Source organism: Anomaloglossus baeobatrachus, chromosome 1, assembly GCF_048569485.1.
Source record: "Anomaloglossus baeobatrachus isolate aAnoBae1 chromosome 1, aAnoBae1.hap1, whole genome shotgun sequence".
Classification (NCBI taxonomy): Eukaryota; Metazoa; Chordata; class Amphibia; order Anura; family Aromobatidae; genus Anomaloglossus; species Anomaloglossus baeobatrachus.
Window position 1 is genome coordinate 208272674 of NC_134353.1, and position 27986 is coordinate 208300659.

The window sequence follows — 27986 nt, forward strand, 5'->3', positions numbered from 1 at the left end:
CTCTTCTTGTCAGCCAAAGGTATGGACAAGTCCTGTGGGATCCACGCCTGGATGAATGTGAACGTATCCACATTGGCTGTGTGCAGGCGGATGCGCCTGTCTGTGATCACACCCCCTGCAATGCTGAACACAGTGCATTTGCCACAAGGCAGGTCAGCACCTCCCAAGTCATAAAGGGCAAGCTCAGGTCATGTGTCTAATTGGAGACCCAGAAGTTAAATGGGGCAGACACATCACATAGTACATGGACACGTATTCTTCCATCATGTTGTTGAAATGCTGCCTCCGTATCGAAGAGTGGTGCTGGATGTTGTAGCATGCCGAGGACGTTTTTCCACATTTCGACCAGGCCAACCCTCCCTTCCAAGATGGTGCGCGTGTCCCAGCTGCGTTGGTGATTTCCTCCTCCTCTGCCTTGTGCTTTCACTGAGCCCCCGTTGTCAGGTGGGAACACCGCCAGTGGTGTGTCTACCAGTGTGTTCCTATATTCCCACATTTGCAGATTACGCTCCAGCGACAGAAGAAAGGTTTGCCTGCTGTCCTTTTAGTGGGAATACAGCAGGGTGGACACCCAGTAATCAGCACTGATATCATTCCAGGCAACTCTGCTGTCGATGCACAGGCACTGCAGCATGTATTCTCTAATATGTGCCAGGCTGCTCACAGGCAAAGACACACTGTCCCCCAGGAGGCCTATGAGTTGCTGTGAGTGCCACACTGATGTGAATACGATTCTTCCTCATCCTTGAAAACTGTCCTCTCGCTGAACAGTTGGGTACCTTGCTGCTGATAGTACAGGATCCAATCCTCTGAGCCATGTGTGGACGACTGGCCTGATAATCGTATGACTAGTTTCTGTTCCTCCTCCTGTGCCACCATCTCGTCCTTCATCGCCTGAAGCGTTTTTTCATTGAGGCATAGAAGTGGGATAGTAACACTGATGATGGAGTTATCAGCACTGGCCATGTTCATATAATATTCGAATCAGCACAACACTGCACAAACGTCCCGCATGGAATCCCACTCATTGGTCGTGAAGTGAAACCGCGCGATCCCTGCCAGATTTTGACAGCATGTTCTATGTAGTTAACAGGCATGGGTGGATCTCAGATCCACCTATGCCTGCTAGCTGCACATGTCTGCTGATCAGATGAGCAGATTTGTGCGGGGATGACAAGCCTGCGGTAATGGGAGGGAAGCGACCTAGGACTTGTGTGTGGTGGCGTCACTGACAAAGACTCTATCCCCTGTAAATAACCCCTTTTTGACTCGTGGGCGACGGACGGCTGCGCGAACCCCGGATCCGGCTGCCGCTCGAGCCACAGCCACCAGAGAGAGCAAAGCATGAAGAAGATTTAAAGCAGGTAGAAAGAGAGAAATAGAAAGGAAGTAGTGGGGAGAGAGAGTAGGATGGGGGGCAGGGGAGTGGTGTAGGAGAGGAGGAAAGGGGGCAAGAAGAAAAAAAAAAAAGAAGGGGGGGGTGGAGGTTTCTCCCTGAGGGTTACGACTCCTGTGGATCAGAACAGGCCAGCGTACTCCGCCGAATAGGTGAACTCCAACCATGGGAACACATCTTTATAGTCTAATCAATGCAGGAGAACATGGAGTACAAACGCATACAGAGGTAGAATGAGTGAAAAATTACAAACTTTATTAGTATAAAAACAATCAAAAAGATGGAAATGGATCACAATTGAAAAAAGGGGGGAGGAAGAAAGGCCTACTCCTGCCAAGTTACAGTGTAAATTTCCATAATGGAAAGAGGGGATAATGTAACATGGCAAATGACACTACCGAGAGAAGAAAGTGCACCAAAAGAGGGTCTGAAATCATGTCAATATAAGCCCTTAAAACCATGAAAAAAATCACAGGACAAATTTGCAGTATGTAAACCAGAGCATAAATGTCGACCATGAGAGACACAGGGCAAAAAACCCAAAGATACAATAATGGCACTTACTTCAATCGGTGGTGATACAGGCAGGAAGAGAGGCCAGGAGAAAGGAGAGGAGACCTAACGTACGTTTCGCATACAAGAATTATTACAGCTTCATCAGAGGAGGCAAAGGATCATTTTTATGATTTTCAGGCCTTATATTAACATTTTAGACCCTCTTCTGTGCACTTGCTTCTCTCGATGGAGTTATTTGCCATGTTACATTATCCCCTCTCTCCATTATTGAAATGTACACTGTAACTTGGCATGAGTAGGTCTTTCTTCCTCCTCCCTTTTTTCATTTGGGATCCATTTCCATCTTTTTGATTGTTTTTATCTTTTTATACTAATAAAATTTGTAATTTTTCACTTATTCTACCTCTGTGTGCGTTCGTACTCCATGTTCTCCTGCATTGATTAGGTTTCTGGAGTTTTTTCCGGCTCTTTATGTCCCTATCAATTCTCGTGTATATGGCCTTAATTATTTAGGCCATGTTTGTATAGAATTTTTGTTTTGGCCACCTTTATCTATACCTTGTGTCTCTGTGCTTGGTTTGAACAGGTCTTTTGTGCTGACAGACTCCCCTTTAGTTTATTTCCCGCTGTAGCTAAATGCTACTGACCACCTTGCACACACAAATGCAGACCACGTTTTACGTGTTTTTGTACTTCAAGGAAAGTGAACCCTAAACGCTCTTGTATACCTGAAATAACAAAGCAGGTTCTCGGGCTGCTCATATCTTGGTATCTTAGCTGCAGAGATGACCTCACATGATCTTGTTCAGTAACACTATGGTGATAATAATAGTAGGCTATATTTACATTTCCATTTGCATATTCCTTTTGTTCTGTATTTAAAGGAACACACAAATGAAATTAATGTGCAGAACCAATGCAAACAAAAAAGGATTTTTTTTGTCAAAAAAAGATATATACTATACCCTGTAATAATCAATGTGCCCCTCAGCTCCAGTTTGCATCAGTTATGCAGTGGATCCGTTTTGCACATAAATTCCTTTTTTTGTCTGTTAATTGAAAAAGCACATATAGAAGGTGTAATGGCTATGTTTTACTATATATTTTGTACAATTTTTTTTTTTGAGAAGGAAGAACTGATATCTCCATAGACTCTACTAACACCAGTGGCGCACACACATGTGAGATGCTACTGGTTGTGGTGTGGCCTGGACCCAAATGTTGCTTTAGGTTCCCAAGGACTATGGTTACTCTTCTGGTGTTCTATCTAAGACGCTAAAGCTTCTTATCCTGCACACTGGACTGGCATGCCATGCGTCTTTTTGTGCACCTCAGTGTGGCCTAATAATCAGGAAAAAAGGGCCTGATGTGTTTTGGAATTACATTTTAAATGAAAGTAAAATTATTACCTTCAATATCAAGCTGGGTCATATGTAGGTAATAGAGGCCTCCCTTCTGGGGATGTGGGTATGAAGGGCAGCATGGACCTGTGTGCTTTCACGAGCCAGGGCTGGATTTCAGTCCCAGTCCGGCCCTGTTATACAGCCAACATACGTATCAGGAGTAGTGTTGAGCGAGTAGTTGACTACTTGTACTCACTATGCTGTTAGCGAGTACTGTCCACTACTCACATATTCGTTACGAGTAGCGGGCACAATGTAAGTTAATGGGAAATACTTGCTAAGTAGCGAGTAACGCAAAAGTCATGCTGTTCGCTACTCTCACAAAAAGTTACTTGTATTTCCCATTGACTTGCATTGCGCCCACTACCCGTAACGAATATGCGAGTATCAGACAGTACTCGCTAACAGCATAGCGAGTACGAATACTCAACTACTCGCTCCACACTGCTCAGGAGATGTGCACTATGTGAGGTGAACTTTGACTGGAATTTTTAGACCAAATCCAAAATGGATCCTAAAGATACTTTTATTAAATCCAGTTTTGTCCTTGAATTTTTTTTTACTTGTTAATGATTTACCATAGAGTTTTATAATTACACTATTTTTCTCCATTTCTATCTTTGTCTCAGAACGTCCAGAAAGGAATAAGCCAGAACACAGGTTTCCTGGGTAAGTGTTACCTGCACTGTATATTACTGTATATCCGTGATTTCTAATGACAGAAACTTGTTAAGATATGTGCATATGCTAAGTACCAAATTTGGTGCAAAAACGTCTGCGCCAAATCTGCATCTCTTGGCAGGAAGAACTTTGCGTTTTTTAAAAGGAACCGGTCACCAGAATTTTCGCTATTTAAAATAAAAGAATCCCCTTCTGCAGCTCCTGGGCTGCATTCTATAAAGGTTCATCTTGCTACTGGTCCCCCATTCAGACCTAAATAACAACTTTATAAAATATTACCTTTTGCTATGGTAATGAGGTTTGTTGGCCCCGGGGGCGGGCTGTATTTCGTCTTTAATCCCCCCTCCTGCCGCTGTTCGCCACCCCCCAGTGTTCAATAATCAGGCCACCGCCCTCATCTTCCGCAGTGCTTCAGAAGTCTCACGCTTGCGCAGTGGCACTATCACTGGACTGAGCACTGTTTTCAAAAAAAGGTAAACGGGGATGATAAAAATAAGCAATGGCAAGCGCATAACGGTAGAGGCAGAGGTAAAGGCGCGGGCACAAGATCATGGACTGGTACTTGGATGACGCTGGTGATGACATTCACAGCGCCGCCCATAATCTCGCGCCTGCGCAATAACCTCACCGGCGCTCGCGTTTTGTAAACAGTGCTCAGTCCCGCGATAGTGCCGCAGCGCATGCGCGAGACCTCCGGAGCACTGCGGAAGATGAGGGCGGCGGCCTCATCTATGTAAATTTACACTGGGGGATGGTGAACAGCGGCAGGAAGGGGATAACAGACGAAATACAGCCCGCTCCCGGGGCCAACAAACCTCATTACCATAGCAAAAGGTAATATTTTATAAAGTTGTTATGTAGGTCTGAAAGGGGGGCCAGTAGCAAGATGAACCTTTCTAGATGCAGCCCAGGAGCTGCAGAAGGGGATTCTTTTAGTTTAATAACGAAAATTCTGGTGACAGGTTCCCTTTTCAGGGTTTGGTTTTTTTTTACACATTTCCTGTGCGTTTTTGATGCTCTTTGCCCAATGCGTTTTTCATGAATTTGGGGTGGAATAATGCTGGAAATATTGCTGAAAGGACTGATGTGCTGTAGTCTTTCTGTTGCAGATCTGCAAGGGAAAGAAAACTTCACAAAACCTCAGAATTCTCATTTGCTGGCATAAGGATTTGCATACAGTCATGTGACAACTACACTAAAAAATGCGATAAAAACGCACTGTGTGCACATAGCCTTACTGTCCCTAGAAAAGAGAGAGATATTGGTTTAGCAGGTATATTGGGAGCTATTCTGGAACACACACTGAACCTCAGGAAATAATATGAACAGTGCCTTATATTATACACTGTAATTATGGTTAATGAAGTAAATTAGATTTATCAGTGTATTTACATTAATATTCTGGAGTAAAGTCGCCTAAAAAAAATGGTGTCCGTGCCAGAATTGATGGATCTACTAAGTGACACTATGCAACTCCTTTGTCCATGATTTCTGACACTTTTCTACTTCGGCTGGTCATACACATGAGAGAGATATCTGTTGTGCAGACCCATTTACAGTGCTTTGAAAAAGTTAACAGACCCAGTAAACTTTTCCACATTATACCCATAAACTTAAATGTATTTTTTGGGGATTTTTTTGTGGTATACCAACACAAAGTAACAAGTATTTGTGACATGTAAAGGCAATGATACATGGTTTTCTAAATATTTTAATAATATAAACCTGAAAATTGTGATGTGCATTTGTATTCAACCACTTGTAGTCTTATAATCGCTAAATAAAATCCTGAGTGACCAATTGACTCCAAACGTCACCTGGTTGGTAAACTGAGTCCACCTGTGTGTTATTTATTCTCAGTATCACTACAGCTGTCCTGTGAAGGTCTCATAGGTTTTTTTTTTTTTTTTAAAAAACTTTAAGGATCTGACAGCATCAGAAAAACCATGGTACACACCTGGCAGGTCAGGGATAAAGTTGTGAAGAAGAGTAAGGCAGGGTTAGGTTATAAAAAAAAATAAATAAAAAAAATAGACCAGGGTCTGAACATCTCAATGAGTACTGTTCAATCCAGTAACCAGAAATGAAGGAATAAAACACAGTTGGAAATCTACCAAGAACTGGCCATCCACCTAAACTGACATCACAAGTAATGGGAGCATTAATTAGGGAAGCAGTCAAGAGGCCCACTTTCAAGTAGCTGCTGAAATTCACAGCTCAGGTGGGAAAATCTATCTACAGGACAGGCATGAGGCCGTAGTCACACTTGTGACTTGAGAATCGAGTCGTATTACACAGCACGGCTTACCTCTTTCCGGTAAGGAGCGTGCATCTGCATGTATTTCTATGCATCTCTCCTGTCCAGAGAGTGGCACGCCGTGTTGGGTGATGTGTCTCGATTCTCATGCGATTCACATGCAAGTGTGACTCCAAACTTATACTCCACAAATCTGGCCTTTTATGGAAGAGTGACAAAAAGAAAGAGGATGCTGTGAGGATGTTTTTCTTCAGCAGGGGCAGAAAAGCTGGTCAGAGTTGATGTGAAAATGGATGGTGCTAAATGAAGGGTAATCCTGAAGGAAACTTGTTACAGGCTGGAAAAGACATAAAATTTGGAGTAGGTTCATCACATAAGATTGGGGAGTAGGTTCATTTTCCAGCAGGACAACGACCCTGAACATACTGCCAGAGCTACAATGGAATGGTTTATATCAAACCAACGTCATGTGTGTGAATGGCCCAGTCAGTTCAGACCTGAATCCCATTGAGAACCTGTGGCAAAACTTAGAAAATTGCTGTTCACAGATGCCTCCATCCAATATCACTGAGCTGAATGAGTACAACTTTCAGCCTTTTAGATGTGCAAAATTGTTAGAGACATACCCCAAAAGACTTGCAGCAGTAATTGCAGCGAAAGGTGGTCCTACAAAGTATTGAGTCATGGGGGCTGAATACAAATGCACGTCACAATTTTTAGAGTAATAAGTGTATTTCCTTTGTATTTCACAATGACTTGCTAGTTAGTGTTGGTGTATCCCATAAAATCCCAAACAAGGAAAAATGTTGACATTCTTACGGGGTATGAATACTTTTTCAAGGCATTGTAATTTAGCTGAAATCTTATGAGAATCCTGTGTCTGTGCTGGCCATACACATGAGAAGTATATCTGTAGGCCATTGGTAGACCCATATCATTTGGCTGAAATCTTCTGAGTATCTTGTCTGTGGTGCTCATACACATATGATTAGCAGCAGATCAGATTGAAATAATTACAGTCAGCCATTGATCTGCAGATAAAGATCTCCTGTGTATGGCTTCCTTTAGAATTTATTTTTAGACTTGTAGAATGTTGTGATGGATTTGGAAATCCTGCACTGGAGGGAAATATTAGTACACCCTTCATATTGTGTGCCGGTACTGCCGAATCTTCTCTATAGTGTTTTGGGTTGGGTTTTTTTGCAGATTTTTACACTGTCAGCCAATAAGGAGGACATCTTCTGTTCTGGGGCCATTGCTTGTACATCTTCTCCAATGCCTGGACTGGATGTGGTCCTGGGGTTAACATAGTTTTGTTCACCCCTATAGCATTGACATGATGTCATTCTTGAGGCTCGGAGGCCTGGGTGTGTTGTAGCATGTGTCAGAGAAGATCTGCATATGCTGATTTTAGCAAACTATAATGGAGAACACATGGGGAAAAGGCATGATTTCTCTTCTAGCTTAACTTCTCTCCTCCCACAATATCATACCTTGAGGAATGTGGTTTGAATACATATAATTTTATTTTATTTTTTGCAAATGTCGTTAAATATATATTAAAGTGCTTATTTTCTTGGCGATAAAGACCCACGTTTTCTAGCCAGTGACCCTTTTATGTGTAGTGTAGGTACGACAGCAGATTGTTTTTGGTTTTTTTTTTATATCCGCTTATGAGCAGTTCTCAATAACAAACAAGAGTTAACATTTTTTTATTTGCAGCGGTGAACGGTTGCAAACGATATTTCACGGAAACAATTGTTTGGCAATTATTGCCGCATGTAAAAGTTATTTTCGAATGAAGAACTAGTGAATGATGTTTTCCACCATTTCAGATATCCCTTTTCCATACACTTTTTACATGTTCTTTGTAAATGGGTTTTCCGATTCATAATTTCTAGGAATACTATCAACATCTAATCTGTTGTCAACTGACTCTTGGCACACCTAAGGATCAGCAGATTGATTGGCACTTGGCAAGTGCTGCCGCGTCTGTCTGCACACCATCCTATGGATATCGCCAAGTAGTTTTTTTGAAGTGAATAAGACAGTGCTCCAGTAGTGCCCATTCAATCTGCTACAAGGTGTGAGAGTAGTGTCTCCAGTGATCTGATATTATCGGCCTATCGTAAGGAAGCACTCCAAACAATTTTTTTTTTTTTAACCTAAACCTGCCTGTCTATGTAAGCAGAGTAAGGGGCACTTTGCACACTACAACATCGGAAGCCGATGCTTGCGATGCCGAGCGCGATAGTCCCCGCCCCCGTCGCAGCTGCAATATCATGGTGATAGCTGCCGTAGCAAACATTAACGCTACGGCAGCTTCACATGCACTCACCTGCCCTGTGACGTCGCTCTGGCCAGCGTACCGCCTCCTTATTAAGGGGGCGGGTCATGCGGCGTCATAGCAACGTCACACGGTAGGTGGCCAATAGAAGCGGAGGGGCGGAGCTGAGCGGGACGTAAACATGCCGCCCACCTCCGTCATTCCGCATAGCCGGCGTGAGCCGCAGGACGCAGGTAGGAGATGTTCCTCGCTCCTGCGGCTTCACACACAGCGATGTGTGATGCCGCTGGAACGAGGAACAACATCGTAACATCGGTCATTTCCAAATTATGGAAATGACCGACGCTGCACCGATGATACGATTACAACGGTTTTCCGCTCGTTAATCGTATCAAAAAGGCTTTACACACTACGATATCGCCTGCGACGCCGGATGTGATGCCGCTGGAACGAGGAACGACATCATAACATCGGTCCTTCAGAAATTATGGATATGACCGACGCTACACCGATGATACAATTTGGCCGTTTTTGCGCTCCTTAATCGTATCAAAAAGGATTTACACACTACGATATCGACTGCGACGCGAGATGTGCGTCACTTTCGATTTGACCCCACCGACATCGCAGCTGCGATGTCGTAGTGTGCAAAGTGCCCCTTAGTGCGTTAAAGGGAATCAATCACCAGGTTTTTGCCACCTAATCTGAGAGCGGCATAATGTAGGGACAGATATCCTGATTCCAGCGATTTGTCACTTACTGGGCTGCTTAGTCTAGTTTTGATAAAATCACTGTTTAATCAGCAGGAGATTAACATTAGAGGACTACTTGGTGTACTGCCAGGCAGTCCAGCATATTCATGAGCTCTGTATAACTGCTAAATCTGCAGCAGAGAAAACATTGATTTTATCAAAATGACAACAAACAGCCCAGTAAGTGACACATCGCTGGAATCCGGGTCTCTGTCTCTATGTAATGCTGGTCTCAGATGGGGGAGCAAAAACCGGTGACAGAGTCCCTTTAATATACTTACCAATAGTCATCTTCCTTAGAATCCAGCACCGCTGCAGTCCTCTTCTGGATGACGTGAGCGCTCCTCTTCTTTGCAAGTTCACACAGAAAGGGTTGTGTGAGGTGGTGCTACTTTCTCAAAGTAAAGGTTACTTTACACGCTGCGATATCTGTACCGATATCTCTAGCGAGCGTACCCGCCCCCACTGGTTGTGCGTCACGGGCAAATCGCTGCCCATGGTGCACAACATCGCTCGAACCCGTCACACGGACTTACCTTCCCTGCGACGTTGCTCTGGCCGGCGAACCTAATTCTTTCTAAGGGGGCAGTACGTGCGGCGTCACAGCGACGTCACACGGCAGCCGTCCAATAGCAGAGGAGGGGCGGAGATGAGCATGCCGCCCACCTCCTTCCTTCCTCATTGCTGGCGGACGCAGGTAAGGAGATGTTCGTCGTTCCTGCGGCGTCACACATAGCGATGTGTGATGCCGCAGGAAAGAGGAACTACATTGCTGCTGACCAGACAGCGATTTTTCATAAATAAACGACCTCTCTCAGACAAACGATTTTTGCCTCTTTTGCGATCGTTTAATGTCGCCCCAGGCTGTCACACTCTGTGATGTCGCTAACGACGCCGGATGTGCGTCACAAACACCGTGACCCCGACGATATATCGTTAGCGATGTCGCAGCGTGTGAATGGCCCTTAAGTCTATTAAGCCTCAAAACGGGACTCCATACACTTACATTGTGAAACTGATGTCCGGTTCACACACAAACACATGTGTGACCTGGCAACTCATGAGACCTAGAAAAAGACCAGAGCGGCGATGCAAACCAGGGAAGATGGAGATTGGGAGGGATTTTAATTTAACCACATACATTACATTGATGGTTATACAGGAAAATAGGAATAGAAGGAATTTGAGGGGGTGGAAATAGTTCAGTGCTTCTTTAAAGGGGTGGTTCACTATTCTGCAATAGTCCCTGTAAAACTGATAGGGAAGGCTTTTTTCAAATACCTTGTTCAGCCAATTCCGCCTCATGGCGCTATCGCCGTCCCAATGGCGCTATCGCCGTCCGCTCATCCCCTGAAGTGACCCCCGGGGCTCCATGACCTCTGAGATCCAGTGATGTCACATCATTTCCAGTTGACCTGACATCACTGAGGCCGGCCCCAGTCTTCCTGAGTGACTGAGCTGTGGGAGGTGTCTCACTGCTCATCACAGCCCAGCATGTCATGCACGTTCTCCTTCACTGCAGAGCGATGCTGGGCTGTGATGAGCGGTGAGACGCCTCCCACAGCTCAGTCCCTCAGGAAGACTGGGGCCGGCCTCAGTGATGTCAGGTCAGCTGGAAGTTGACATGACATCACTGAATCTCAGAGGCCACGTAGCCTGGGAGTCACTTCATAGGGATGAACTGACCACAATAGCGCCGCACAGAGGCAGAATTGGCTGAACATATTTAGAAAAAGCCTCCCTTATCAGTTTTATAGAGATGTGGCCACTATTGCAGAGTAGTGAACCACCCCTTTAAGGACAGACCATCAATATTCTAAGTCTGGAAACACCATTGGGTTATCGGAGTGTCCAGGAAAGCTGAGTAGCCTTTATTACAGTCTCCAGAAGGATTGTCACCCACATTAAAGAATTGAATGACAAATTACATGCAGTCAGATTTGTCATTCAGTGCTCTGGAGAGTTTGGCAGCCGTCCTTCTGAGTCTATCCCAGACACAGACCGTTTTGTACAACTTTCACAGGCACAGATATAAGGATACTTGCTGAGCTCTAGCTTTGCTCTGTGGCGTGTTTTGTAAGTACGAGTGTTTTTAATCTTGTCTGCGTCTCCTGGGACCAGTTATCTGGAGACTTGAAGTTCACTGGCAGATGATACTCCTCTTGGTACTTCGCCATCGAAAAAGTACCGAGGCTCACATGAAAAACAAGTGCTGTATAGACATCTTCTGGTATCTCGGTGCTTGCCGATCTTCTGGCAGGGTTATCCTAACGGTTTGCTGTACGTCCTATGAAGCAGGCGCTCTCTCATGTTTCTGGTTTCCATTATGGAGGGCGGGATCATTGGATTACTTTACAGCACTGGAATAAACAAAGTAAATGGCTTTAGATATTGGAACTGCCCTTTCTTTCTTTTTCTGATGAGAAGCGTGCAGGCAGAGTCTGCTATTGTGGAGTTTTCAAGATGTTGTTTTTTGGGGGTTTTCCATTTTGAGTAACCCGTTCCTCTCCTTTTTTCCAGACAAGGACCTCTGTCATCAATAAGAGCCGTTATTAAGAGAAGTAAGTGATTTCTTGATGTTTATGAGCATTGAGTTCAGCCTTATAAAGTCTGTGTTTAGTTAACGGATTTTACTTATCTGATTGAAGATGGTGATGCTCAGTTCTTCCTAGTATAAAAGATTCCTCAGAGGTTTGCTTAAATTATTTTATTTTTCAGCTGTACTTTATTTTCAGCTGGATAATATATGTAAATGTAGAAGTCACACAGTATCTGTCATGTGTACCCAACATTGGGCCATGCATTCCGTTCAGGTCACCAGACCATCACTCACGTCACTGGAGTCGAAAGCATTTCCGAATTATTCTGCCCAATCATACAACCGTCACTGATAAATCACAGCCACATAGCCCTTTCATTGCTGTACCTTTCACTGAGGGAGCAGAGTATATTACGTTCAGCTTCTTAACAGAAGATCCATGGCTGGCATTAGCAACCTCTACATTGGACGACCAGCCACGCCAGCATTCTTCTATTACCATTAACACCTTCACATATACACTTAAGGCCGCTTTATACGCTGCGACATCGCTCAAGTGATCTCGTTAGGGTCATGGAATTTGTAACGCACATCCGGCCGCTTTAGCAATGTCGTTGCGTGTGACACCTATGAGCGATTTTGAATCGTCGCAAAAACGTTCAAAATCGCTCATCAGTGACATGCCCCCCTATTCTCGATTATCGCTGCTGCTGCAGCTAGCGATGTAGTTCCTCGTTGCTGCGGCAGCACACATGTGTGACACCGCAGGAACATGGAACCTTACCTTACCTGCGGCCGCCCGCAATGAGGAATGAAGGAGGTGGGCGGGATGTTACGTCCTGCTCATCTCTGCCCCTCCGCTTCTATTGGGCGGCGGTTCAGTGACGCTGCTGTGACGTCGCTGTGATGCTGAACGAACCGCCCCCTTAGAAAGGAGGCGGATCGCCAGTCACAGCGACGTCGCTAGGCAGTTCAGTAGTGTGACGAGTCTGCACGATGTTGTGCGCCACAGGCAGTGATTTGCCCGTGTCGCACAACTGATGGGGGCGGCTATGCACGCTAGCGATATCGGTTACGATATCGCAGCGTGTAAAGTGGCCTTTAGGGATACTTTGCACGTTGCGACATCGCTACTGCGATATCGCCGGTAACGACGTCGCAACGTGTAAAGCCTAGATGCGCCGATAAACGATCGCAAAAGTGTCGTAAATCGGTGATCTGTGTAGTGTCGGACATTTTCATAATGTCGCACCAATAGGAGATACGATGTTGTTCCACGTTCCTGCGGCAGCACACATCGCTGTGTGTGAAGCCGCAGGAGCGAGGAACATCTACTTACCGGCCTCCACCGCCAATGTGGAAGGAAGGAGGTGGGCGGGATGTTTTACGTCCCGCTCATCTCCACCCCTCCGCTTCTATTGGCCACCTGCCGTGTGACGTCGCTGTGATGCCGCACGACCCGCCCCCTTGGGAAGGAGGAGGGTCGCCGGCCAGAGCGACGTCGCAGGGCAGGTAAGTGCTTGTGAAGCTGCCGTAGCGATAATGTTCGCTACGGCAGCTATCACAAGATATCGCATGTGCGATGGGGGCGGGTACTATCGTGCTCGGCATCGCTAGCGATGTCACAGTGTGTAAAGTGCCCCTTAGATGGAAAAAAGTATTGGGACATAAATCTTTATCATGGGATTCAGGTTTGAATTCAGTCCTTTTTGATACACATGTATAAAATGGGGACCCTCGCCATGCTGTCTGCCTTTACTAAATTTGGTATGAATCTTTCTAAACAGCTCACTAAAGTAGAGTTTGGTCCTGTAATAGGATGTCACCATTGTAATAAGTCAGATCATTAAATTTCTTCACTCCTAAACTATTCCACAATAAGCTGTGAGTGCTTATTATTGAAAAGTGGAAGTGTTTAGGAACCTCAGCAACTAAGTCTTAAAGGGGAGACCAAGAGCATTGTCGCCAACGGCTGAGGAGCATAACACAAGTCTCCAATGGTCTACTGACTCAGCTACTGCAGAGTTACAAACCTCCTCTGGTATATATCATGGTATATTTCTCCCTGGCCTAGGAACTGCATACAAGCCTTACGTCACCAAGCAAAATGCCAAGTCTCGGAGTGGTGTGAAGCACTGAGTCACTGGACTCTGCAGCACTACAAATGTCTGCTGTAGAGTGAGAGTAGCTTCACCGCATGGGCAGTCTGATGGATGAATCTGATTTGGCCGACTGATAGGAAAGTGTTACCTGCCTGACTGCATTGTGCCAGCTATTAAGGGATAATGCTATGAGCTTTTTTCCAGGGGTCGGCTTGGTGAAGGGAAATCTTAAAAGGGTGGTTCGGAGGCCAAAGTAATTTTAATTCTAAATCCTTATCTACTTTAGTGCCACAACCTAAACTATTCTCTAATATGTCTGTGTTAAAATTCCCTACCATTCCTTAACTACACTATTTTTTTTCCTTATTTCCTGTCTGATGACGCTTCATTTGAGAATCCAGGTACATGCTGGGATACCCAAACAAAGCGTCAGCAGGGGGCAGGGGCTGCAGACAATGACACAGCTCCTGCCCCCTATCTAAAATGAAGCATCAGTGATGCCTGTTTCAGGGACTGGGATAGACTCTGTGCACTATACACGGTGCGATGTGCACAACGACAGCATGGTCTGTGTTGTCGTCTCAGATCAGCAGTAACGAACCAGCAACAGAGTGATGCTAGAATACCCGGCGTGCAGAGACCAGCAACGTTATTTGCAGTGGCGGCTCTGGTCTCTGCACGCCGATTATTCTGATTCTGCTCTCCTGCTGGTTCATTACTGCTCATCTGAGCCACCCCTTTAATATTTCCTTTCACTAGGCCAACACCTAGAAAAAACTTTCAGTATCCCAGCATACAATGAGATTCTCAATTGAAGCATCATGAAGAACAAAGTAGAGGGAAAAAAAACGAATAATCGTTAGATAATATAGTCAGGGAACAGTAGGGACTTTTTAATACAAGTATATTAGAAAATACTGTAGATAATGGCTCTAAATAGAGCTTTAGAATGAAATTTACTTTGCCTTCAGACCACCCCTTTAATTCTTCAGCATAGCAAGACAGTGTGGGCACAATGTTATCCTTCCAAGTTTGTTGGCACAGTTTGGGGAAGGCCCTTTTCCGTTCCAGCTTGTATCAGTATGACTGTGGACAAAGCAGGGTCCGTGCAAACATGGTGGGATGAGTTTGGTGTGGAAAACTTGACTACTGCGTAGAGCCTTGACCTCAACCTCATCAATCTCCTTTGGGATGAACTAGAATAGAGATTGTGAGCCAAGTCATCTCATCTAACATCACTGTCTGAGCTCACGTGTTCTTCTGGATGAATGTGCAAAAATTCCCAAAGATATATATTTCATAATCTATTAGAAAGCCTTCCCAGGAGATCAGAAGCCGTTATAGCTGCAAAGGAGGGACCAAAAGCATATTAAAGGGGTGGTTCACCCATATTTATTATTTGCTAGATCGATATTATGTTGACTATCAATGTTTCTCTCAAATACCTTATGTTGGCAATAGTGCCTGTGAGTGGCGCTATTGGGGACCGCTGTTCCCCATCGCCTGACCCCCAGTCTCCGTGACCTCGGGGATCCAGTGATGTCACGTCAATTTCCTGCTGACCTGACATCACCGCGGCCGGCCGCAGTGTCCGTGAGTGATTAGCTGTGGGCGGTGTTTCACCACTCAGCACAGCCCAGCGTAACAGCCCATCAGATCCCTCCTCCATCACAGCAGAGCGCTGCAAGCAGGAGACACGCTGGACTGTGACGAGCAGTGAAACACCGCCCACAGCCCAGTGACTCAGGAGACTGGGGCCGGCCGCAGTGATGTGACGTGATCAGGAAGTTGACATAGGATCCCCGAGGTCACAGAGCACGGGGGTCTAGCGATGGGGAAGAGCGAACTGCAATAGCGCTGCTCACAGGCACTATTGCCGACATAAGGTATTTGAGAGAAACATTGTTTCTCAACATAATGTCAATCTAGCAAATATATTGTTCTCTGTGGATATCTATGGTAGAGGCAATGACATGGCTCCCAATTTCTACCTATCTTTCTACAGTTTGACAACCTTCATCTATTTTTTTCGACATTAAACCAATTCACAAACCTACAAACATTGTGCTCTTCCTTCACATAAACAGTCATTAGAGAACACAAAGGTTTTAGCTCAGGTGGGTTGTGGGAGGTTAATATCCATAGGTAAACATAAAATGAATGAAGTTTTCTGTCCGTTATTTCAGTTCCCCACCCACTGATGGCCCTTCGTGTCAGTCAATAGTGCTGAGCTTCCATCGGTTTGACAGCTGCTTCTTTGGCTAGTCTTTGATATGAAGGGCAAGTAATTCCTACAACCACAGATCTTTATCTTCCTTCCATTGCATCTTAATTGTGCAGATAAAGCTAATTTACTTTTGTCTTCCTATCCCTCATTTTTGCTGGTATGAAAAACTCCTCCTTGTGCACACACCCATTTACTACTTTGATCATGTCCTAATAATGCATTTTATTTCTTTATTTCTAGCATCTAGAACTACTGCGCAGAGTGAACAGCAGCGGGATAGAAGGTACTGCTTCTACTACTGTCACCATTTTATTAGGCTTCTTCATGTTGATTAAGTATGACTGCTATACATTTGGGTAGGGATGTAATTAATTTATTCAGCATGATTGCCATATTTTTCAAGCTCCTCCATCGTGATCCAGGTGGTGTGATATTTCATGCGACAAATCTACAAAAGTGCCATCTGAAGTGGTTCAGTAGCGGGGCTGTGTTAATGAATACAGCATACACAACGCTGTAATTACATACTAGGGTAGTGCTCATCTGCAAACGTGCTTGATTGTGCCTTGCAAGTTTACACCAAGTGGTGGAAGGAAAACAATATTTTTGCCGAACAGACTCGGAGCCTGCAGCTTCGAAGCTAGATCTTCCATCACCAGGCCGCGATTCTCTGACCAGGGCAGATTGTTACTGATCCATTTGGTGCCTGAAGTACCCGCAAGCCCCACTGGTTGTAGGTCTGATACTCTTGTAAGATTGCTTCTTCGGCTTTGGTTTCACCTTAAGTCACAGCATCAATCATTCACTTATCACTCTCACCCATAAAGCGCCCTACATCTCCCTCATCCACCCCACCCGTGCCCTCCGTTCTGCTAATGACCTAAGACTGACCTCTTCAATAATTCAAAGCTCCCACTCCCGTCTTCAGGATTTCTCATGAGCTGCGCAAATGCTCTGGAACACACTACCAAAAACAATTTGATTAAATCCCAACATCAACACCTTCAAGCGGGCCCTAAAAACGCATTTCTTTAGACTAGCCTATCACCTCACCTCACTCATCTAATCTAGTCCCCTTCTGCCCTTCACAAAATGTATTTCCAATTCTTGTCCCCTGTATCTTCTGGTTGCATTCCTCTTCTGTATGTGTACTTTTGGCTGCTGACCAGTTCATGCAGCTGGTTTTGAATCCTCTATTATTTTGATGGCCAGACCATATATGAGAATCCCCCCTCCTCCAATTTACCGTATTTTTCGCTTTATAAGACGCACCGGAATATAAGACGCACCCCAAACTTAGACATATAAAAAAAGGAAAATGGGGTCCGTCTTATACTCCGGTGTTCTCTTACCGGAGGGGGGCAGCAGTGGTGGTGAAGCGGGGTCACAGGAGGCACAGGTTGTGCTGGCAGGCGCGACAGGTCTGTGGCAGCGGGGTCCGTGGTTGCAGGTGCCGTGGCGTCCGTGGTTGCAGGCGCGGTGGCAGGATCCGTGGGGTCCGTGGTGGCGGCAGCAGCCGTGGCGAGTGAGTTGTGCAGCAGGCCGGTGCAGTGAGTGTCCGCGGTCCCGGTTCAGTGGTGGCAGCAGCGGCGGCGACGGCTCAGTGGTGGGAGTGGCGGCGACGGCTCAGTGGTGGGAGCGGCGGCAACTGCTCAGTGGTGGCAGCGGCAGGGACTGCTCAGTGGTGGAGTGTGTCCGCGGTCCCGGTTCAGTGGTGGGAGCGGCGGCGACGGCTCAGTGGTGGGAGCGGCGGCGACGGCTCAGTGGTGGGAGCGGTGGCGACGGCTCAGTGGTGGGAGCGGCGGCGACGGCTCAGTGGTGGGAGTGGCGGCGACGGCTCAGTGGTGGGAGCGGCGGCAACTGCTCAGTGGTGGCAGCGGCAGGGACTGCTCAGTGGTGGAGTGTGTCCGCGGTCCCGGTTCAGTGGTGGCAGCGGCGGCGACGGCTCAGTGGTGGGAGCGGCGGCGACGGCTCAGTGGTGGGAGCGGCGGCGACGGCTCAGTGGTGGAGTGTGTCCGCGGTCCCGATTCAAGTAATGGCGCCCGGAGCGACGCAATGCGCAGATGGAGCTCTCATCCAAGGGCTCCATCTGCGCACGCGCTGACTCCCGGAGCAGCGCGTGCGCAGATAGAGCTCTCATCCAAGAGCTCCACCGGCGCCATCATTTGAAAGTGGGACCGCGGACAACTGGTAAGCTGCACAGCCGCCCGCCCCGCATGCACAGAGTGGCAGCCAGCAGGCTGCCCGCCCACCCTGCGTACAAGCCGCCGGGTACCTGTGCTTGCGTGCGGTGGCAGCCGGGTACCCATGACTGTGTGCGGGCGGCAGCTGGGTGACTGTGTGAGGGCGGCAGCCGGGTACCCGACTGCCGCTCGCACACAGCACCCGGCTGCCGCCCGCACACAGCCATGGGTACCCGTCTGCCACCGCATGCAAGCACAGGTACCCGGCTGCCGACCCCACACAGCACCCGCTGCCGCCCGCACACAGCCACGGGTACCCAGCTGCCGCTGCACGCAAGTACAGGTACCCGGCCGCTTGCATGCAGCCACAGGCACCCGGCCGCCCGATCGCCTCAGACAGGACCCCCCCCCCCGGTACCGCTTTGTAAGACGCACCCCCCATTTTCCTCCCAAAATTTGGGGAGGAAAAGTGCGTCTTATAAAGCGAAAAATACGGTACTTATTTTGTGTCTCCCCCCTTTCCTCATAGACTGTAAGCTTACGAGTAGGGCCCTCACGCCTTTTGGTATCTGAATTTTGTTATTCTGTAATGTCTCATATTGTCTGTAAATGTCACCTCTGAATTGTAAAGCGCTGCGGAATATGTTGGCGCTATATAAATAAAAATTATTATTATTATTATTATTATTATTATTATTAGATCACGGTAGCTGAGCTGCGCTTCTGGGAATGAAGACGCTTAATACCCTTAAGCACAGCCCGGCTACTGTAATCTACTTTGATCTCCCCAAGCCACGGGGCTTAAAGGGATATTCCCATCTCTAAGATCCTATCCCAATATGTAGTAGGTGTAATAATATTTTCAAATAACTCTAATTAAAAATGTAGTATCGTTGTCCTGATACGCTATGTCTCTTACCTCATGTGCAGGGCATTGTAGCTTGGATATTCATGGTTACAACCACAAGCAACTATCTGTTACAACCTAGACACTTGGCCTATGCGTTTCGAGCAATAATGCTCTAATAATCATTGCCTCTAGACACAACTAAACCTTAGAAGGATTCATTGAAATGAAGAATAATATGAATTTTATGTCGGCTTCAAGTCCATGTCTTATATTTAGTTGGCCTATGAGGAAAGGAAACTAATTGGAACTTATATTTGTAGCTGAAAAGAAAGGCATTATGTGGAAAACAAGACGTGCCACATTTTAACTATTACCGTAAATGGTGCTTTTTCGTTTTGACTGAATGTTTTCCCTAGTGAGCCCTCATACAGCAATTGGTGGGTAGGTTGGTGTCATGTGGCAGGGTAGCTTAGGCTACTTACAGCAATATCCTGTACTGTTTTGATAGTGACCATGCTCAGATCCACACAAAGACTCCAATTCATGAAGACTTTTGCCGGATTTCGTAAAACGCTTAGAAAAGTAGCTTTTCACACCAATTTCGGCCAGTTCCACCAAAGGGGCAGAATGGGGCTTTATGAGGCATCTAAATCACAATGAGTTGTAGTGTATCTTATACTGCAAATCTTACTGCAGTCCTACTTTTAAGATTTGCTTGATTCATTAAGAGACGTCCGCCTCTTAATGAATGTGTTGGATTAATCCATCTCCAACATGTCCCCTCATCAAGACCTGTATGGACAATGCCAGTCTCTTTATGAATCTGGGCCTATGTTCTTCTGGTAACACTTAACTTGCATGATACCACAAGCTGTATAGGAAGTGGTGCCATAGAATCTACATACATAATTGCCAGTTGCGGATGTAACCGTATCCCACAATGCACTGCGGCACTGTCAGTTGCGCAGCCGCAGTTCGCGTCCATGTCATAGCCATGGTAACCAGGGACAACAGTGCAGGCGAAACCCAAATTGTGGGCTGAGTAAGCACAATTCTGTTCCCTGTCTACAATTGTGCTACCCATACCACATCCAGGTATAATGAGGTGTTGGTGTTTTAAATGACACATTTGTGATGTCACGGAGCAGTAAGGAGGTGTGGCTGGGTATGTCTGCCCTTGCCCGACACCACCATGTCTTGACCAATGTTGCGGCAAGCGACGAGACATGGCGGCACTGATGAGAGAAAGAGAGAAAGAAAAAACAAAATTAAATATATACACCTTATGTTTTATTTACAATAAAAATACACACAGCCTTTAACACATTTTAATTAGCCTCAAAAAAATATCCGTGGATAATCCAGAGCAAGCCATGATCTGCTACAACCTCTTGAAGAGTGGGAGAACCGCGAGACATCCCGAGTCAGTCTGCTGCCATGGCTAAGGTTAACTAAGCTCACTCCAGGGGCATCCCCACACGCTGTCACACGGCCGGGAGAAAGTGATCGTGGAAGCCCTAGAGTACTGTTACGTAAAAGAAAGCAGCTTTGCCATTATTTTTGACATGTTAATAAATTGTATCCTCTCACTTCCTTTGTGTTCTTTTGTCCACTTTGGGATCAGACAATCACACACACATCAAACTACACAAAGCAATGTACCACGTCCAATTATAGTCACAACAGCTTACAAGAGACCACATAGTGTAAACACACACACACAGGGGAGAGACAACACATAGTGAACACCGTTGAAGAAACACAACAGCAGATACCAATATACAGCACACAACAAGGAAGAGACATTGCATAGGGGTGAAAGAGGTCAAATAACGCAACACATACAATACACAACTGTAGAGGGATGACATACAACAGATAGGTTGGAAAGCGCAAACAGTGTGACACATGTCCACTGCTCCTGTCAGCACCACTAAGCATAGACAGATATTCATTTCACCGCACTCCCAATGCGATAGCATCAGGCCTATTTCTAGTAATATATAAAAGTGTTCTGTCCCCACTTAAAGGCGATGGAAGGTGCGTAGTTGTGAGAGGTTGTGAGAATCTTACCTTCGTTTTTCCTATAGGTGGGGCAGACAGGACCAGAGCGCTCCAGAGTGAAACATGCACATGCTGAGATGAAACAATGGTGGTTTATTTTCTCCAAAGGTTAGGACATGCAGAGTGCAGTAATCCAAGTACTTGGCATTGTAATTCTCCAGTGATGCTTGCCTCTGAAGCTACTACGTGGTCAGAAGACTTTGCTCCCAGTAGCTCCAATCCAATAAGGGATGTTGTTCTCACAAACTCTGGTTTGGAATGAACATGCCAGGATGTGATGCAAGAGGGTCATCAGACACTCCCATGGGCTGGACAAAAGAAACAGAGGAGCCGAAAGGTCTGACCAGTAGTTGGCAGCAGAGACAAGCATGAAAAACATTAAATAACAGTGTTAACTAAAACAAATAGAAACAGCACACTCCCCGTCTGAAATTCACTTTGGGGATTTCACTATTAAGTCCATAATACAACCTGAAAGGAAAGGCATGTTAAATGCAAAAACAAGCTCAATTGAGTCCAAAACAAGAAGGATGGCTCAAAGTTCAGGTCCGGTAGCGTTCATCCTGTAGGGACGCTCTCTATGGGCAAAAGCAGAACAAGTTCGTGGATTGGCCTTGCTAAGGTCTTCGTCTCACCTTTCCTGATGACCTTTAGCTCCACCTTCCGAACATTGCCGTTCTGACTAGGCAGTATCCTAGAAATTAGTCCCATAGGCCAGTCAGTCCTTTCTGTGGTCTGATCTTTCATGAGGACTAGGTCTCCTTCCTTGAGGTTCGGCTTGGGATGTCGCCACTTCTTTCTTCCTTGAAGAATGGTGAGGTATTCTTTCCTCCATCGGTTCCAGAAGTAGTCAGCCAAGTATTGAACCCGTTTCCAGTGTTTTTGATAAGTGTTTGCGTGGGTGAACTCTCCGCTGGGCATTACCGCGTTGTCAGTTTTTTGGGTAATAAGAATAGTAGGAGTCAATATGGTTGGTGTTTCTGGATCCATGGTCACTGGCACAAGGGGTCTTGAATTGATAATGGCTGAGACTTCAGCTAAAATAGTGACTAGAGTCTCATGTGTGAGTCTTGAGGAATTGACGTCCATTAACATGGAGTTCAAGATGTTGCGTGAAATCCCGATCATCCTCTCCCAGGAGCCTCCCATGTGAGAACTGTGAGGGGGATTGAAGATCCAGGTGCAACCTTTCTCTGCCAGCTGATCTTGGATAGGTTTGGTGTCGATGTTCAGTTCTCTACATGCACTGACGAAGTTGCTTCCACGGTCAGACCTCAGCTGTTTTACTGGTCCTCCGATGGCAAGGAACCTTCTCAAGGCGTTGATTAGGCTGGAGGTATCCATGGACTCTAACACCTCAATATGAACGGCTCAAACGCTCATACAGGTGAATAACACAGCCCACCGCTTGCTGTTTGCTTGGCCTCCGCGAGTTCTGCGTGTGGACACCATCCATGGTCCGAAAACGTCTAGGCCCACGTAGGTGAAAGGTGGCTCTGTAGAAAGTCTGTCTGTAGGCAAGTCAGCCATTTGCTGGTACAGTTGTTTTCCTCTCGCTTTACGACAGTGCACACAATCGTGTAGTATTTGTGCTACACGTCTCTTCATTCCAATAATCCAGAGGCCTGCAGACCGTAAAGCACCTTCTGTAATTTGCCTGCCTTGGTGTTCAGTCTTTTCATGGTGGTGTCGGATCAGCAAGACTGTAACATGGTGTTTGTTGGGAATGATGAGAGGATTTTGTTCTGCAACTCCAAGATGAGCCTGATTTAAACGACCACCAACTCTCAGTAAGCCGAAACTGTCGATGACTGGGTTTAAATTGGCGAGAGAACTTCTTAATGGAATCTGCTGTTTGTTGTATAAACACTTCCATTCTATGGCGAATTCACTCTGTTGGAGGTGGCGTATTATGAGGGACTCGCTATGGGAGATGTCCTCAGCAGAAAGGGGTTTGTGGCAGACATGCCAGCGATGACAGTCTTTGTTTTTAAGGTCCGTATGATAGCATCTGGCGATGTGCACTAACCTAGCGACAGTCCTGACAAGCCTCATCCAGCTGGAGAAACGTTCAAAACGTTGGCAACCGAGGTTGGAAGTTTTTTCTGCACTGGTGGCCAGGGTATTGACTTCAGCTTGGACATCTGGATTGTTGTCTGGATCTATGATGCTGAAGGCTTTCTGGATACCTTCTTCTGACTGTCTCAGCAGGAACTCTGGACCTGTAAGCCAAGAAGAGTTAGCAAAAGAACTTATAGACGTAGGTCTAGTTGCGTGATCTGCTGGATTCAGTTCGGCTGGTACAGGTTCTGCTAGGTTGTTGCAGACTTCCTTGTCCATAAAGGCGACGCTGTGTTCTCTTATTGCAAGCTTGCTGTTCATAGAACGCTGAAGAGAGTTAAATCTGGTCTGAGCTCGAGCTCGGTTGTTTGGGAGTCTTACCCCGGTAGATCGGAAGGGTAATGGAGAGACCCAGTGGTTGGTTTTGTCTTTAGAAAACTCACAGTCCATTATTCCGATGAATTCTCTGTCCTCTACTGACAAGGCTACTTTATCATCGTCCTTGGTTGTGAGAGAGACTGATCTTCCCAAGTTGTCGATATGCAGAGAAGAAGCGATGTCAGGTAGCTGTATTGTGTCTGGAGACTTCTCTTTCACTCCATAGTGATGAGGACATGGCTTTAAGCAGGTTGTGCTCCCATCTCCATGCACATAAGTCTTGTAGGAGTCAATTTCTGATCGATCAACGCACGCATTTCCTATGACTACCCATCCCAAGTCCAGTCTCTGGGCGTATGGTGCATAGTCAAGCCCATTACACTGTTGTCGCACCTTGTGTACCCTTAGATTGTCTCTGCCGAGCAGGAGTAGAATCTCTGCATTATTGTCCAGAGGTGGGATAACACTAGCGAGGTGTCTTAGGTGTGGTTGATGAAATGCAGCTTCTGGTGTAGGAATTTCATTCCTGTGGCTGGGTATTTGGTCACATTCAACGAGCGTTGGTAGAGGTATTTCAGTCTTCCCATTGATAGGAGAAGCAATGAATCCCTGGGCTCTTCTGCCGCTAGTCTCTATGCGACCCGAGCAGGTGTTCAAGGTGTAGGGTTCTGATGGTCCATTAATTCCGAAGGCTTCAAAGAATTTGGTTCCTGCTAGGGACCGGTTGCTTTGGTTGTCTATGATGGCATACACCTTCATTGCCTTTTCTGGATGTCCCTCGGGATAAACCTTGATGAGGCATATTCGGGCACAACATTGCTGTGTTTGGCCCTCTCCACATACCTCTGAGCATGAGCAGGAGACGGCTGTGGTGGTGTCAGTCTGATTCTTGGGCTCCCCGCCATGACTTTGAGTGGTGGTGTATCTAGCTAGCTGGGTTGGGTGCATGGCTGAAACGTGTTTTTCACTATGACACTCCTCACACTTGACGATGGATTTACTGTCCTTGGCCATGTGCTCAAGTGATGCGCAGCATTTGAAACATTTCCCAAGCTCTGTGAGGACTTTCTTGCGCTCCTGTAGGGTTTTGGATCTAAACCCTCTGCACTTGTTCAGTGAATGCGTTTTTTTATGGATGGGACATTCTTGATTGAAAGACTTATCTCGTGATGAGATGGTGTTCTGTTTATCTGTGCGTGCTGCAGGTGGTGGTAGCTCAGTCTTCCTAACACTCAGTGTTCTTAATGTCTCTGCGTTTGTGTATGGCACCTTCATACCTTGATGATGATGTTGCAGCTGCCGAAGTGTTGAACTCTAGGAAGTCGAGGCTGGGGTCGTTCCTCATCTGGGCCTGCTCGTCGATGACCTTGCAGAACTGAATAAATGGGGGAAAGGTGACGTCATGCATTCTTTTGTACCTTGAGACTGACGTTGCCCATTTCTCCTGCAGACTGTATGGCAGCTTCACCACGATTGGGCTCACTCCATGGGCTGTATCCAGGTAGCACAGCCCAGACAGACGAGGATCTCTTTTGGCGAGCTACAGCTCCATGAGCAGATCACTTAGGTCTTGAAGCTTGTGGACTTCTTTAAGGTTGATCTTTGGGATGTCCTGCAGTCTCTTGAATAGGGCTTTCTCTATTGCTTCTGCGCTGCCAAAGGTGCGTTCCAGTCTCTGCCATGCAGCAGCGAGACCTGCTTCTGCTTGTCTCACATAGACGGTTCTGAGGCTCTTGATACGGTTTGTAGAGCCTGGGCCCAACCACTTGATCAGGAGGTCGAGCTCCTGTTCTGCAGTGAAGTTGAGATTGGCGATGGCTGCCTTGAAAGTTGCTTTCCAGGCCCTGTAGCTCTCTGCACGATCATCAAATTTCGTGAGACTAGTGTTGATTAGCTCTCTGCTCACCATGAACCTGGCAAACTCAGACATATCTGATTTCTCACCACTTGTTGCCACGACGACTCGTGATGCCCCTGGGGCGTATGGGCTGCCTGGCGTGAATGGATGAGATGTTCCCGGGTAAAATGACGTTGCTGCAGGGTTGAGCTGTGGTTTAGCCTCTGTAGATTCTGATGACCGCTGCTTGAGCTGTGGAAGTGGGTCAGGAAACACTTGGTTGCCATCTTGCCGTGGTGACTGTGTTTGAGAGGGCACCTCTTGGTGACTGTTATTAATTTGCTCGGGTGCTTTAGGTGGCACTGCCACTGGTAGAGGTAAGTTGGAGGTTTCGGTGTTGTCAGCTTGGACGGTACTGCAAACCGGGGTTGCTACAGGTAACTGATTAAGTACATAGTCTCTTGTGCGATCAACTGGATTGTCTGCTTCCAGTGGTGGCGAGTGAGCTGGATCAGGACCTTGGATCAATGCTTGCTCAAGTAGTCTCACTTTAGCTAGCGCAACTTCCTCTTCCATCTGTGACCGAAGAATCTTTATCCAAGCCTCCGCTTCTGCCCTTTTCGCTTCCGCTTTAGCAGCTTCTGCTTTTGCAAGGGCTTCTGCTTTTGCAAGGGCTTCTGCTTCTGTCCTTTTGGCTTCTGCTTTAGCGGCTTCTGCTCTTGCAAGGGCTTCTGCTTCTGCCCTTTTTGGCTTCTGCTTTAGCGGCTTCTGCTTTTGCAAGGGCTTCTGCTTCTGTCCTTTTGGCTTCTGCTTTAGCGGCTTCTGCTCTTGCAAGGGCTTCTGCTTCTGCCCTTTTGGCTTCTGCTTTAGCGGATTCTGCTTTTGCAAGGGCTTCTGCTTCTGTCCTTTTGGCTTCTTCCTCTACTTCTCTTTCTGTGAAGGAACGTCTCACCTTGGATTCCTCTGCTCTTATGCGGGCCTCTAGTATCCTGTCGCTCAGGGCTGAGCTTCTTGAGGATGATGACCCGGATGACCGAGAGGAACGTCTAGATGAGGTTGATCGGTGTGATCTGGTTTCTTGCTGGTGAGAGATACGGTGTTCTGCCTTGTCTATGGCATCTTGCACCTTGGCATCGCTTTCCTTGTCCACCTCTTCTGCCTTGCTTAGGTCTGAAAGAGCTTCATCAATTTTAGAGTCTTTAAGAAAGGTAATGTACCTTGTTGACAGTCTCTTGTATCTTTCATGAGCTGTGTTCAGCGGTTCCATAGCGGCTTGTAAGCATGCGGCATCACCTGATGAGGATTCAAGTCTTGACATGTAATAGGTGACTCGTTCCCACAGTTGTTCCAGGTGTTCACATAGCTCATCTTTCATAGTGTGATAGTTTTCAGTGGCCTTTATCGTGGGTTTGGAAGAGCGCTTCAGTCAGACAACTTGGTCTGCTGGAAGCGTGGGATCTGCCTCCTGGGCTTCATAATGGACAGTATCAGATTGTATTTGCTCTGTTTCAGCAGTGGGGAACTGTCCAAGGTCTTTTTCGGCCATTTTGATTTAAGGTGTACTGTCTCTTTAAGAAACTTGTCTTTTAAATAGGGGTCCAAAAATCGTTGTGCAGCTCTGCAAGGACTCCCTGATGAGATTCCCAAGGTGTCTTTAGCAAAACTTGGGGTTCGCAGTGCGGCGATGTGCAGTAATGAGGTATAATGTACTGCAAGTCTATAGAAGTGGTATGGCTAGAGGGAAACAGCAGGTGCATAAACTGTCCCTTTACAATGCAAGCAGAGGTGACACAGGACGTGGCAGATGGGAAAGCTTCCCCTTAGGCTTGTCCAGGCATGCACTGTGCAGGCAGACTAGTGCACAAGGCTTGTTGCTAGGCAGATTACATGGGAAGTTACAGGGTTCTTAGGGATCTGTAGCCGGGGTATTGAGCTCTTAAGCAGTCTTCTGACTTTTCTGTCCCCACTTAAAGGCGATGGAAGGTGCGTAGTTGTGAGAGGTTGTGAGAATCTTACCTTCGTTTTTCCTATAGGTGGGGCAGACAGGACCAGAGCGCTCCAGAGTGAAACATGCACATGCTGAGATGAAACAATGGTGGTTTATTTTCTCCAAAGGTTAGGACATGCAGAGTGCAGTAATCCAAGTACTTGGCATTGTAATTCTCCAGTGATGCTTGCCTCTGAAGCTACTACGTGGTCAGAAGACTTTGCTCCTAGTAGCTCCAATCCAATAAGGGATGTTGTTCTCACAAACTCTGGTTTGGAATGAACATACCAGGATGTGATGCAAGAGGGTCATCAGACACTCCCATGGGCTGGACAAAAGAAACAGAGGAGCCGAAAGGTCTGACCAGTAGTTGGCAGCAGAGACAAGCATGAAAAACATTAAATAACAGTGTTAACTAAAACAAATAGAAACAGCACAAAAAGAGACAGGAGTAAGGCCAGATCAG

At 46.5% G+C, this 27986-nt stretch overlaps 1 protein-coding gene across 3 annotated transcripts in view; it reads left to right on the forward strand.

The window, feature by feature from the left end:
- SH3D19 (SH3 domain containing 19) overlaps positions 1-27986 on the forward strand; it is a 217789-nt gene that overhangs the window by 85263 nt on the left and 104540 nt on the right. For all 3 annotated transcript variants that reach the window (XM_075347906.1, XM_075347891.1, XM_075347899.1), the window contains exons 2-4: positions 3945-3984; positions 11813-11853; positions 16401-16443. In XM_075347906.1, the coding sequence (XP_075204021.1) occupies positions 3945-3984; positions 11813-11853; positions 16401-16443 (124 nt within the window). The remainder of the gene's footprint in view (positions 1-3944; positions 3985-11812; positions 11854-16400; positions 16444-27986) is intronic.